General features: G+C 39.9%; 1 protein-coding gene across 1 annotated transcript in view; it reads right to left on the bottom strand.

Moving 5' to 3' along the window:
• Positions 1-7302: 7302 nt before the first annotated feature.
• The window catches only part of il1rapl2 (interleukin 1 receptor accessory protein-like 2), a 160058-nt gene continuing 152669 nt past the window's right edge, over positions 7303-14691 (bottom strand). Inside the window, exons 12-17 of the mRNA XM_017307004.1 lie at positions 11729-11874; positions 11563-11640; positions 11365-11481; positions 10439-10561; positions 9359-9598; positions 7303-7790 (exon numbers count right to left, since the gene is read on the bottom strand). Of these exons, the coding sequence (XP_017162493.1) occupies positions 7692-7790; positions 9359-9598; positions 10439-10561; positions 11365-11481; positions 11563-11640; positions 11729-11874 (803 nt within the window). The 3' untranslated portion in view covers positions 7303-7691. The remainder of the gene's footprint in view (positions 7791-9358; positions 9599-10438; positions 10562-11364; positions 11482-11562; positions 11641-11728; positions 11875-14691) is intronic.

Genomic DNA, 14691 nt, shown 5'->3' with positions numbered 1-14691 from the left:
GTTAAATTAACTAAATATTTGGTTCTAAAGTAAATATTTACCTTACAAACAATTTAATTTTCAAACTAAATATTTCAAATACATATTTAACTCTGACACAAATATTTAGTTTGCTAACTAAATACAGGGTGACCCACGAAAAAGTAGCCTGTCTTCCTGCCTGCCAGAGTGGCGCGCCGAGTGAATCCTTCTCCAGTGAATCCTTCCACTGTGAACACGAAAGTGTACATGAGAATTTTTGAGGAATTTTACGGACAGTTGACGCTGGAAGAACGCGAGTATACGCCTTCTTCTAACAAGATGGCGCGACTTGTCACACCTCACACGTGTCACTGGCACAAATTTGGGAGGTATTTACAGAAGACAGGATTGTCACTAAAGGACTGTGGCCACCGAGATCGCCGGACTTCACTTGTGACTTTTATCTGTGGGGCAATTTGAAGGGAAAAGTGTACGCTAATAACCCGAGAACTTTACAGCAGTTGGAAGACAATATTCGTAATGCAAAGCAGAGCATTGCGTCGCGTATATGACAATATGTTAAGGCGCGCCCCAAACTGCATTGACACACAAGGGGACCATTTCCAGTACTTTCTGTAAAGAGCGAGTAAATATTTTGGCATTTTGAGTTTTTTCTTTCTTTACGGAAGGCCGCCAGTAATACTATAGTAACGCGGGCTACTTTTTCGTGGGCTACTCTGTACTTAGTGCCTAGCTACATATCGTCACCTTCCTAAAATAATGACTTAAGTCAGTGTTGCCAAAAATTATTTTTTGATTATAAAGTCTTTTGGCAAAAAAGAAGTGGTGATTTTTTTGCAAAAAAATTACTTTTTTGCCATTATTTTTGGAAGCTACGATTTAAATTAGCCTGCCAATAAGCGGAAGTGGACTATCAAAATAAAAGCTCAATAGAAACTCCTGCTGTTGGCGAGGGTGAACCACTTAAGTCGTCGCTTATGTAAAAACATATTTTTATTGATTCTTTTCCTCTCGACATGTCCAATGTATTAGCTAAAAACACAGGAAGTGCCACTTTAACGACTACAGCAGCTACTGCATCGACATAATGACGCCAAGCAGGAACACTTCCTGTTCATGTTTGATTCGCTCTTAAGTTACTTTAGAGCGGCTATMAGTTTTTATACAGACAACATATTGACTAATTTTCACATGAATAATTTCCACTTATACATTAGTAAACAGGAAGTCTATGGATTCAACACTTTATAAGAAGTCTCATTCTCGCGGCCCACGGGCCAATTGCAGCCCGCAGGACGATGTCTCGTGGCCCCCACCGTGATATGATAGTATAATATTAGGGTGAATCTGTTGGGCCAACAAGACCTAGACATGTTTGTTTTACACGTTCTCCACTTGTGGACTGTTTCTTTTTCTTTCTACAGATGAGTAACTAAATGCCTCAGACAACTCTATGTCTCACAGTCATGTTTCCTCCAACTAAAATGTTCAGAATCACCAAACCAAATATGTAAAACAAACCTTTAAAAAGCTGAGTCCTAACCATAGGCAACTGTCAGAAACCCGTTTGTGGTTTGCCCTAACCAAAAATTCATTTCATTTTGATCTCTTTTTACATATTTCAGTTTTTTTTTAAATAAGTCTCTTCTCAATTTTAATAGTTTTGTTATATTAATTGAATATCACAGTAGTGCTCCAATTAACCTTTAATATCCATATGTTTAAATATGTTGCAAAGGTACACAGCTTGTCTTGATTCCGTAACATAACTATACATAGATCTATACAAGAAGATCAAGTAAAATCTAAGACAAAAAAAGTCTGAATGCCTCCTTGAAAATATGCTGATAAATAAATAACATCTCATACGTTTAGTCATTAGCACATGACTTCATCAGGACTCCAAGATTAAAGGACTTTCTTCTTATTCATAAGTTGAATTATTTCCATAACCAGCTGCCATGTTCAGCAGCCGTTATCTGCTACATCTCCGCCTTACCATCACAGAGGATCTAGCACTTGGTTCAGCCTCCGTATGTTTTGCTTAGCAATGCAGTGAGTCAATTTTCAAAATCTAATCTGACATCGGAAAGAGAAGGAAAGCTAGAGCTGCAGGTCTTAAGATTTTTAATGTGCAGCAACTGCTTGGAAACGGCAAAGACTTTCATTCAGACATAAAAAGCAAAAAATACAGTTAATACTCATGTCACTGAATGCATTTTCTATAAATGCCTCTTGGTTTGTTTTCCGTTTGTTTGCATGCTGAGAATCTGCTACAGGGAAATTACTTTATTTCTTAAAGCGTCTGCACCAAAAGGAGCTGGCCTTTGAGAATCTGATGTTCGTTACCGAATAGGGGGATTTTCTTTAAAGTTTGTCAGTGCATAAAGAATATTCGACAAATATTTTTTTTGTGAATGCTTTGTGCATTACGTGGGCTGACAAACTGTGGTCTGGCCTTCTTCTGCAGGGGGAAAACCCTTTGGTGAGTGAGTCAAACTGAACGTACAGAAAGGTCAGTTCAACATGTGAGCCCACTGTGCATGAAGTGAACCACACATTTGTGCAACTGGTGAATTCTGCACTTTATCAAACAGAAAGTAAAAGCACTGTTGCACAAGCTAAGTTTTCATAACAAATGTGTCTATGTTCTGCTAATGTTGAACAAACAATGTCACAGTTGTGGTGTTTCCACTAAATAATATATTAAAATCATGCGTGAATAAGTTTGTTCACACAACAAGTAATTAAAAAATAATGGCAGCGATGGATATATTCATTATTCAGTCATGATGTTAGCGCTCATCTATCAGCCAATCAGAGGATATGTCAGCATCTTAGTCAGGCTTGTGAGCAACAAGCCCCGCCTACTTCGGAGCGGTTGCATATGCAGCGTTTTGGGAAATTGTAGTCGACCATTTTACAGAAGAGCGATGGATTCAACACTTTAGAAAGACACACAACTTTTTATGAACTGTGTGATGCTGTGAGAGCTCTGGAGGGACCAGCTGCATATTGCCTGAAAAAGAAAAAGTAAAAAAACCCCCAAAAACATCCTCCTCCTACCACTTCCTGTCATCTTCTTTGTTGTTTTCACCAGTAGTAACATGCGACGGTTGATCATGTGACTCCTGTGATGCAAATAACATTTTTCCATTCAAGGTCTGTGTTTCTGGGTAACACAGACCAACCGACACGCTGCCGCCGCAGCCTCTGTCTCCCTTCCCCCGGCTTTAAATGTATAGGGGCTGGTCCCTTGGTGACCCTTCTCCGTTTGCGCACAGCATGTTGATGGAGAACGTGGTGCTAAATGACCTGCAGACGACCTGATTCTAGACCAATGGTTCTTAACCTTTTTTGAGGTACCGAACCCCCAAGTTGCATATGCGCATTCACCGAACCCTTCTTATTCCAACCCCGACTCACAAAATACTTTGTGGTATTCTGATTTAGTAATGCAATTATATTAGCTGTGTAACCACCCCCACACCACTAGAGGCAGTACAACCCTGAAAAGATGCGACTAAGGAGCAGATTTAGTCTATAGAATTTGGTAAAAACTGTGAGCTTGAGACACAAGTTCAAATCCACGCTGAGAGTAGAACTCCTTCAATCAGGGCTCCTCCGCAGCACTGATTAGATAAGCAATGTAACGTGATCCTCTGCAGCAAGTGATGGCAAAGTGGCGCGTCATCACGACTTTACACAAGTGTGTCTTTACCTCCGCGGCAGAGGCTCCGCTGAACCCCTCAGACAGACTCACCGAACCCCTGGTTAAGAATCACTGTTCTAGACAGTCAGTAGGTAGATAGGTCAGTCAAACTTCATTAACAAACCAGCGTTCTGACAACTATCCCAGCATGCACCGCGCGCTGCTTCTACGGGCGAAAATGAAGTCGGCGGCTGCTTTCCGTAGTTGCTAGACCTGTTGTGGCTCAATATTGGTCCATATATAAGGCGCACCGGATTATAAGGCGCACTGTCGGCTTTTGAGGAAATTGAAGGTTTTTAGGTGCACCTTATAGTGCGGAAAATACGGTACATGGAATACCTGACTGAAATAGAGTAGATATGACAAAATCTAGGAGAATGCCACAGGGAGAATGCCATGAACATAAACGGAGAAGACATCATGTGTGATGCCAGTTATATACATTTGACATGTTTGAAATAAAGATTTTACTTCTTATGATGGTGTAGTAGAAAATGTTTGTATGAGAAAACTGTTAAACAATTTGAAATGTATGCCTTTTATTTTTGACTCATATGTTGACTGTAAAATAAGTTTCAAGAATAAAATAAAATAAAATAAAAAAGAAAACAAAGCACTTCCAAAGAAAGAACAAAGTCCTCTTAGATCAGTGTTTCTCAACTCCGGTCCTCAGTGCCCCCCTGCTCTGCATGTTTTAGATGTGCCTCTATTCCAGAACAGCTGATTCAAATGATTGCATGACCATCAAGTACTGCAGAAGCCTGTTAATCACCCAGAGATACAAGGTGTGTGGCAGAAGGGAAATACCTAAAACATGCAGGACAGCAGGGCGGTGAGGACCAGGGTTGACAAACACTGTCTAAGAGGAATGTTTCAGAGTGTAGAAAAACTGAACCGCTTTGGAGAAAATGCTTTGAGTTCACTTTGACATTTATGAGGAGCTTTTGCTAAAGGACTTTTGACAATGCAAGGAAGTTGGGATTATTGTTTGCATGCATGCAAATATGAACAAAAACAAGTCAAGGAGGAGTTCAAGCCTTAAAGCTGCAGTATGTAACTGTTTAGTTTAACACTGTCACCATGTTATGACAGCATAATATCAGACAAATAATCTGAAAAGATTGATATCTTTCACCTCCACACTGAGCCACTCTTCAGAGACGCATCGCTCCCGATCAAAAACAACCAGTCAGAGCCAGGAGGGGGGTCTCATTGCTGTCAATCAACCTTGTGAATGTGCTGCTAAATGTGTTAATGACAGAAACAACTTACTGTACAGGAAAACCGTTTAATCGGTGTCCATGCTAACAAGCCTTCACGTCAAGCTCTGCTGTCAGAACAGTCTGTGGGCGGTGCACAAATGGGCGCCAAGGCCACCCCCCGCCCCCTTTTCTAATGCTGCCCTGGGAAACAGCCTTAAGCTTTTCACACCAAAACCCTCACTACTTCAACAATACTGAAGCCAGATGCAAGAGCTTTGTGACTTCTTAAAAATACATGTAATGGCGTTACCTACTGATGTCTTGTCTACTTCTGCTTTTCATATGTGACGAGAAGTATTTTGAACTTCAGCAGTCAAGTTGTTTTTTTTATGTAAATTCATGCCTGAAAAGCGGCACAGAAAAGGGATGTATGTACGAAAGTACTGAGTTTCTGTTCTAAAAAGTTCATTATAATATTTTGCTGTTTTAATCCCTTTACAAGGGTATTTTCTCTATAAACTGATAGTTTGTCATACTTGTGTGGTTTAATTTCATCATACCTTTTTTTTGTTGGCTGTTGCAGAAACACTTCACACAGTTATTCAGAGGTGAGATAAGATAAACAGTGTGAAACATGGGTCTTATGCCACCAAACGAAACACAATCTACAGATCAGTGGTACCGCATGATTCAGAAATATTGAGAAATATGAGCAGTTGCTGTAGAGGAAGTGAAAGGGCAGAGAAGAGGATCTTAAAGTAAAGGAGTTGGGTTTGAAGCAGATGTAAAGATATGAGAGATAGGAGAAAGAGAAACAAGTGACAGACATCAAAAATTAATGAAACAACTAATGCATTTTTATTTGCTCTCAGTTAAATAATGTCAACAAATATATTCAAAGAATAGTCCAAGAAATGAGCAGAAAAGGAAACAAAACAAAACAACTATTATACTGTATATTGCCATCGAATATAACAACTCATAAGTAATTATTGTATCAAACAACCTCAAAATGTCCAGAATTTCATTGGTTCTAATAGGACAATGACAGTACCTTTGTGTGAATTCAAAACATTATCCACATTGCTTAAATATTGCGGTCTAAACTATTTCCTTTAAAGCTCAAAAAGAAGAATGTTTGATTCAGCTTGGAGTTTTAGAGCGGCTTCAGCGGTGGGATGCCCTACCCCCCTTCGGCTGACAGGGGGCGCTAAAGTTTAAAACATCAGTCCGTCGGTAGGGGCGATCCATCGACCTGTCCGTTAAAACGAGGAAAAGAACAAAAACGAAACGCCTCTGGAGCACGTGGACGCTAGTGGAAAACCTAGAGAACAAATCACTGTCATGTTGGGATCTATACAGAAGTAATGGAAAGCTGTACAGAGATTCTTGTAACAAACAGGCAGTAAAAACAAATCTTTGTGGAAAAAAAACAGTCTAAGGATTTAACTCTTAAATTAAACATGATTAAATGAATATTAAATTTTTTATTGAAGGGAAGCCTCCATTTTTCCCTTTTTGTCAGTTTTTAACCATCACGCCATGGCCAGACAGAAAACAAGACATACTGCATCAACACAACAGGATCGTTATAAAAAAAAAAGGCTGCAACAAATGATTGTGCCATTTTTCTCTTTTACCTATGTTTATTGAATCCTCTTTTGGTATCTAAATGGGTGGATCATGCAAATAGAAAAAAAGCCAAGTCCGTAATACGATTTAGTTCGGTGGTAATGGATAATCTTCGGTTACGTTTGCTTCCCGTAGTCGACTACATTTGGAGGTTATGGTAGACGGTCACCATCTACCACCAACTGAAAGCTGTTAGCTAACTGAAGGCTAGTTTTCAGTTAGCTAGGTTCAGTTAGGTAGCTTTCAGTCACTGATGGCTAGCTGATAGCCATCAGTTAGCTATGAGCTAACTGGTGGCTATCAGTTAGCTGATAGCCATTTCATTTGAATGTTTCCTAGAAAAATCTCTGCTGTTTTAGTTAATGGTTTACATTGTATAAAAAAACATTTCAAAGTCAACCAGCTCGGTTTCTATGAGACAAACCAGCTAGCTAGTTATAGTGCTTCAAGAGGTTGACTTGTTTTAAGGTGGAGTATTTTTCCAAAACACCTACAGTAGTCAACAGGTAGGCTGATTTCCCAAGGACTGACCTACATTCAGGAAAAGAATGACAGAATTCAGCCGACTGACCCTTCTGTGGCCCGAGTGGCCTCCAAGTCAACCGGTTTCCATAGCAGCTGGTGTGAGAACAATCTGCGATCGAGAAACCTTTTTGTGCTCTAAGATGCAACTTGGCAACTGCCTGGACAAACAGAGTCCCTAGAGTCTGCACATAGTAATCATTTAGGGTTCCTCGACCCTGGTTAGTCTTTTCTAGTACTTTTATCCATGCATCTGTCTAAAAATTTTATTTTTCTCTGCCCAGTGGGCCATATTGTTGGTCAGTCAGCAGCAGCACTCCCTTTGCAATGGTTGACTTTTTGCAATCCAAGCTGGTGTCAATCTGCAGCCAGTTCACTCCCCTCATCACGGAGAGCAATTGCTCTTAGAATTTGTCTTTGTCCAGTACACTTAAGATTCAAGACATGCCTCATCCACCATCTTTGTTCATGACGTGGTATGAAGTGACCCAGTAGCAGTCCTCAGGCAGTCTTCGAGGAGCCATCTAACTCTCAAGTCTGTACAAAGTCAAACCCCCCCAAACAAAGTCCAGTTGTACAAGCAATCCACCAGAAGGCGTCTGCCCAGCGGTCCGTAAACGGGTACCGACTGAGCCGTCAGTCTACCAGATATCAGAGCTTAGTTCTCTGCTGGTGAGCGGTACGAAGGTGCTGTTCAGGTGGAGGTCTGGCTTCTTCCCAAGCGTACTGCTCTGAGACACCTGGCAAACACAGAGCCACAGGTGTCAACAATCCACTCCAACATTATGTCCGAACAAAAACCTACAGCATAACTCTACGAGAATCATTACTACTGCATGCTAAATGTTTAATGCCTTATCTATAGACAGTCTCACAAAAGTATTTATACTTCTTAAACCTTTTCACATTTTGTCACAGTACTTCAGCAAACTTCAACATATTTTCTTGGGACTTTATATGGTAGACCAACACAAAGTACTGCATATTTGTGATTGGCAAGCAGAAGGATCCAAGATTTAAAATCTTTTACAAATAGAAACCTGAAAAGTGAGGTATGCATGAATCCTTACCCGAGTTAATAACGTCAAAGAACTACGTTTGGTTTTAATTACAGCTGCAAACCTTTACGTCTCTACCAGATTTGTACATCTCCAACAATGAGATTTTTGACAATTTGTCTTTGCAATAGAGCTTAGACTCACTCAGATTGGATGTTGGGCATTTCAGAACATATTGTTACCAAAAATTTTCACCAAAATTTAATCCAGTCCACTTTAATCCAACTCCAGTTTGTTTGTCTAGAAAGACCAGTTTGTTTGGGGAGGTATGAATAATCAAACTCTGATTTGGACCAACAAACTGAACTCTGGTCCATCTACAAGCCTAGGTCTCTGTTTGGTGAAGTGAACTCTGGTCTGGTTCAAATGCAAATATGAATGCCAAGTGGACCGGAGACTGCTCCAAAAGCAGGAAGGAGTCTATTGTTGAGGGCTTTCTGGGTAAATACAACCAAATATAAACACCCTAGTCTAGTGCTTATGGGAGAAATGGCTCTTGGTAAGACAAGAGAGAAATCCTACAACGGCTAAAATCTGAGGCCATTTTTGTTTACATTTTGTGAAGAAAGAAGTTGTGGTCATGTCTTCTTCTGAGGTTCTGGTATTGTTTTATTCAGTGGTTCTTAATGTAGCGCCGCCACAGGTAAAAGTGGGGAAACAGGTTTTTAAAAGTATTTGGTTTGAGTCTCAAGACATTTTCCTGTAAGAATAAAGGATTTATAATAATAATATGACTTTTGAAGGCAGTTTGTTTGCGCTGGCTTTATTTAGGGTTAAAACTTGTGTCAGACTTTTCAGAATCTTAAATGTAAAGAAAATTGAAAAAACATATACGACTCACAATTATGCACTGGTTTGGTTCACCATATTAAATCCCTTTAAGTTACTGTACATTAAAGTTTGGGGTAGTAACGTGACAAAATGTGGAAAAGTTTGAGGGGTATGAATACTAGTCCAAGCCTATTGTTTATCATCATCCTGTCCCAATTTCTACCTTTAGAATAAACACATATTCTAGCATTACACCAAACGAAACAATGTTTCTTTTATCTTCTCTTTTATCCAAACAGACCTCTTGTTCCCCAGTGAACTGCTCTGAACCCCTGGGGAGAAAAGAGGGCTTTTATTTTTATTTGCTCTCAACTCCGAGCACACGCAAACACATAACAGTATGGATCATTACAAAAGGATACTCTGTGCAGATGGTGGGTCTAGGAACAAGAAAAACCAGAAGACACAGGTTCCCCCACCTGTCCATTCAGCAGTGTCATGGGGATGTTGCAGTAGACATGGCGCCCCCCGGGGCCCAGGGTGGAGAACTGCACCGTGGAGGGAGGAGGGAGCGGAGGCGACATGGAAGAAGGCTGTGGGGGAAGCTGGAACTCGTAGCTGCGGCAGAAGTGCCGCATTTGGGCCGCTGTAGCAGTGTGACCCCCTCCCAGTGGCAAGGTCATCTGGTTGTAGTCAGGGATCTCCGTTGCCAAGGCAACCTGTGAGTTAAAACAGAAGGAAAAAGAAATGTAGCTGGGGATTTTTCAGAAGGTTGTCATAATGCTTAGATTTTCACACTTCCTCTCGGGACGAGTTATGAAAACAAGCAATTTGGAAAATAGAGAACCAAATAAGGAACATTTGGAATTACAATGGGGAAAAATGATCCTTTATTATCTTAAACATTTAAAAACAAAGAAGAGGAAGGATACATCAGACGAGCTGTGTGGTGCAATTCTGTACCACACAGCTCGTCTGATGTATCTGATGTGTATGTGTCTGATGTGAATAGGAAAAAATGTGACTAAAATCATTCAACATAAAAGTGTCAACTATATGTTGTATTGTTACCTTTGCTATCTTTGTCATCAGCTCATTGCATCCTGTTGCTGCTGCTGTGTTATTTTTGGCTTGGATTAGTCATTTTTTCTGCGTTGCCACTTCTGCAGAATGTGTTTCACTAATCATTAAAGATAAGTTTATCATATTTTGACATAGCGTGCCTATAAAAAGTAGTCACTCCCTTGGATGTTTGACCTTTTTATCCCGCTTACAAATCAATCATGATGAACAAAATGTGAACTTTTGACAAAAAATAAATAATTTGAGTAAAAACTGATTTCTACAAAATAATAGTGATAGATAAATTAAAATACACAGCACCTTAGAGATTTTTTTTGTATCCATCCCCTGACTTCTAGTAAGGGGATGGATACATCCCTTTACTAGCAACACTTGAGTTCTGACTCAAGTGTTGAGTTCTGACTTGAGTTCTGACTCAAGTGTTGCTTGAGTCAGATGTGTGCCAACAGTTCTAATTGGCGTTGGTATTTACTGACCTGATGGTGGCCATGGCGATTCTCATTAGGGGGCGCTAGGGAGGCAGAGGTGGTCGTCATGGCGATGGTTGAGACAGTTGTCTGTAGGTCACCAAAGAGGCCCTGTTCACCTGAGTCCATTACCTGTAAACATGAAAGAGTTTTCTTTTTTCTTGATCTTAATCGTAGAGAAGCTGTGAAGTAAGGTCAGTGAATAGCAAACCTAACTGTTGGTTATTAGTGAGTAGGATAGATGGCTAGCATCATGGGTTCAATATGCTTCTCCAATTCTTCCAAATGCCTCAGAGTGTGTTCTCTGTTGCTCATGAATCCAAGCAAAGTGTCTTGGTTTGAGGTATGAATTAGAGGTGGGCGATATGGACTTTAAGTTTCATCATGATATTTTGTGATGCCATTGTGATCATGATAAGTGACAATAAGAACTATTTATTCCATCTTTTTAGGTGTTTTGCTGTGACTGTGTCTCACATCAATTATAGTCTCACAAATACAAATAATGCTCATGAATAACATTCCAATCGTTAGTGAAATATCTTAGGACACCAGGCATGTAAAGAAGTGTGATTTATATCACTAAGCTGCACACAGTAACTGTGTTTTCAGATTTATCTATGCTTTTATTGAATAAACTGTGGAGAAAATAGTTAAGCAATCAATCCCATCAGATTGATGAACTACTGAGTGTTTTTAAACTGTATTAAATTAAATGTTTTATGATAACTATGAATCAGATTCTTATAAGAAATGAATCACGATACATGATAAACTATATGATAAATGCCCACCAATAGTATGAATAACTACAGACTTGAATATGTCAGGTGTTCCCAACTAAGATCCTAACAGTGCAGAATTGTACATTTCTTAAGCTGCATATTTTACAACAAAAATGTCAGAAACGTGGTTTAGTTTTTATTGTATGCTACCTGACGTCTGGACAGAGTCTCTCTGCGTTTAGCCGGCATCTCATAGACCACCTGCTTCCAAAACTTGGAGGACAGCTCATTGCTCTTTGGACCCCTCCACTTGATAACAGATAAGACCTTCCGAGAAGAACACCAAACGTTAGTGATGATGTCACTTCTGCAGCTCTTGTCCTCCATCAAATGCCGTGATCTCCATACCTTGATCGTATGCTTCAGCGCGTCCACCTCTTGGTAGTTCATGACATTCTTCAAGTTTGCGCACTCTATCATGATCACCTAGGCAAACGGTGATGAGGGAAGAAGCATGTAGGACCTTCTTAACACTTGAATCAAACAAGAAAAGATGCGTCAGGTTGAACCCCACCTTGATCTCTCCTGTAACCAGCATGGAGTGGAGACGTGTCTCTATCTGGAAGATGCTCCAGCCTCTTTTGGCAACAAATTCTGGAGTCAGAACAATGATCAAACGTCTGCTTTGCTCCACGCTACGCGCCAAGTCCTCAATGTAGGCTGATGGGGAGAGAAAGAGAATATGGAGTGTTTATGCAGAGCAACAATAAAGATCCATAAGGAATAATCTTAGCTATAATGATAATCCATTAATTCACATAGATTAACAAGAAAAGTGTGGAGTGTTTTGGTCAACCGCAACCTTTGTGGCATCGGAGCCCTCCCTCATGTAGCCACTGGTTCCAACAATATGATATGTATTTTTGTGTTTTTATGATGTAAAACACTTCGAACTGCCTTGTTGCTGAAATGTGTTATACAAAAAAACTTGATTGATTGATTGAGTGATGTACAAAGACCCACTGAACCTAAGTCAAGATCCACTGAGTCCTGTGCTTCTGCGAGACATTCTGACACAACCGCTGCTCTTCATGATTGACTTCTTTACTCTCAACCACTAGGGGGCATACTAGATGGTTTGAAACTAACGGACCTCTTGATTATGGATGCAGAATCAGATGTTTTCCAGTGTCAAATCATGACAGAATAAGGTTTAGCAACTATTTAGCAGACAATTCAATGAATCAAACTTTTGGTCACATTTGATGCACTGCGACATCGATGAATAAACTTCACATTGCATGAGGTTCAATGTAGGACAAACTGGCTTAGAGGATGTGCTTGATGTTAGGCTCTTAGTATGGGTGTGAAATATGCAGCTGTAAGTGACTTGCCTCAACATAACCCATCTAGCCAATGAAGTCATCATGCTCTATCATTGAGTCATTTGATTATTCTGGAAGATCCAATACATGGACTACCAGAATATGGCCCTATGACATATTGGTGACAGTAAGGCTGGTAAAGACCAGCCCCTTGTCCAGAGGGTCTGGGCCCTTAGATATTCAGAAATTATTGCTTCCTGGAGGTGTGGGTTTTTTATTTAAAGATCAGAGCACCCCTTAAGAATCCTCTCCTAAAGCATTATATTTTCTTGTTTGCTTTCCTCCCACGGCCTGATTTCCAAAGGACATCCACCATAGGTAGTGAATGACTGAATAACTGACATGGTGACTTGCGTGACAAAACCCCTTGTGATGGATGTTTTGACTGACACCAAACAGGAAGTGGTTTCTTAGCATTTTGCTGATGGAAAACATATCGGGATCAGGGGCTGAGGCGGCTGCATTTGGTATTATAGAAATACAGTTATTCCTGTTTACAGCTCATCTCCAGTTAGTTGTTTGCAGCGTTCTCCGTGTCGRTTTTTGCAACATGTAACGTTAAGATTGCTTATTGTTTGTCTTTGTGCGTCCGTGAACAACAGGATCTCCCCCCTTTTTCTGTATCGCTCCCTTCTCCTCTGTCACATCTTCACCTGCTAACTGAATTAATGACAGAGACTCTCCAACAACACATTGCAATTTCACGCTCAATTTGAGAGGCACAAATAGTACAGAACATCCCTGAATTCAGCCCGTTTCTTCCCTGCCTCTTCCATCGCTCGTTTAATCTCTCTCTCTCTTCCCCCCCGCTCTTCTCTCGCCCCCCCCGTCTCCGTTTGTGAGGATTATGTTAATCAATTAATAAAACAGCACAGACCAGTGACCGTGCCGCCACCTCTTTTTGCTCTCGTTATTTATTTTTGCGCTCTCATGTTCGTTCCGAGGCGCTAAGTGGGCTGGATAATTGAATGGTGTGTTTAAGGTCTGCTCCGCCACCGGCTTTGGAAGAAACACTGGGAAAAGAAAAAAGAAAAAATGGCAAATCGCTCTTTCTTGGTCGGTGTCACACTCATGCTCTCTGTTCCTCTCGATGTGTGTGTGTATTTATGAACAGCAGACATTTGTTTCAGGGATGTTTTTAGGGCAGCAGTGAAACCTCTCAGACTTTTTTCATGATTTTTTTTCTTAGGAACCTAGATTTAGCTAACCGCAAACTATGTGGGGCAACGTTATTTGTCAAGAGCCATATTTAAGTGGCAATATATGTTTATTTGTAAATCAATAGTAAAACCAGGGCAAAGGGCTTTTACTTTGTGATACAGTAGTTATATTGACTATGAATTCATTTTTCTTGGAACTTTTAGAACATAAACTGATGACTTGACTAAAAGTAATGGCACATTGACTATTTTATTTTGTCAAGTTTAAACCACGTTTACATGCACTGAATAAAAATATAAAGACCTTTTCTTTCCTGTTTCAGGTCACTCAGGATCACCACTACTCTTCCTATTTGATAAATGGAATCATTTCAAGGATTACTACACTTAAACGTCTTACTTGAAATTCTAAAGTTTATAATTAACACATAGCTGTAAAAACATTGCCTCAATACAGATTTCCTCTTATTTTTTTATTTTTGCTGGACTAAGGTTCAAGATCAACACACCTCATGATTAATTCACACCTGTTGTGGTTTAAATGTGTGGAAATGAATATTGTCTTTGACGCATTTTTTTTACAACTAAAAAGCCTCAGTAGGTATTTGTTTTAAAAAGTAAACTTATTTGAAAATTGGTTTGGAGGTATAGACCCATTAGAGCGGAGAGTGACTTCCATCAAAAGAAATAATAGTAGAGATGTGCCGATCAGGTTTTTTCCTGCCGATATCGATCACCCATGAGGGCCGATCACCGATACCGATCACCGATACCGATCACATAATTATTATTTWTTTATTTTTTATCATAAACACTACCGGTTACATTATGTGGAAAAAGGAACCATGAATTCACCTTAATTTAGWCAAAAACTTGTTTTTAATAACTTTKTCCAAGAAGAAAACTAAACAAAACAGGCATTGTGCAAATTGTACTGCTATTGGTAATACTATCTTTAACAGACTGATAACATATGAAGGCTCTGAAGAGGC

This window comes from Poecilia reticulata, linkage group LG10 (assembly GCF_000633615.1).
Source record: "Poecilia reticulata strain Guanapo linkage group LG10, Guppy_female_1.0+MT, whole genome shotgun sequence".
In the NCBI taxonomy this organism is placed as follows: domain Eukaryota; kingdom Metazoa; phylum Chordata; class Actinopteri; order Cyprinodontiformes; family Poeciliidae; genus Poecilia; species Poecilia reticulata.
This window is presented reverse-complemented; position numbering and strand designations above follow the sequence as displayed.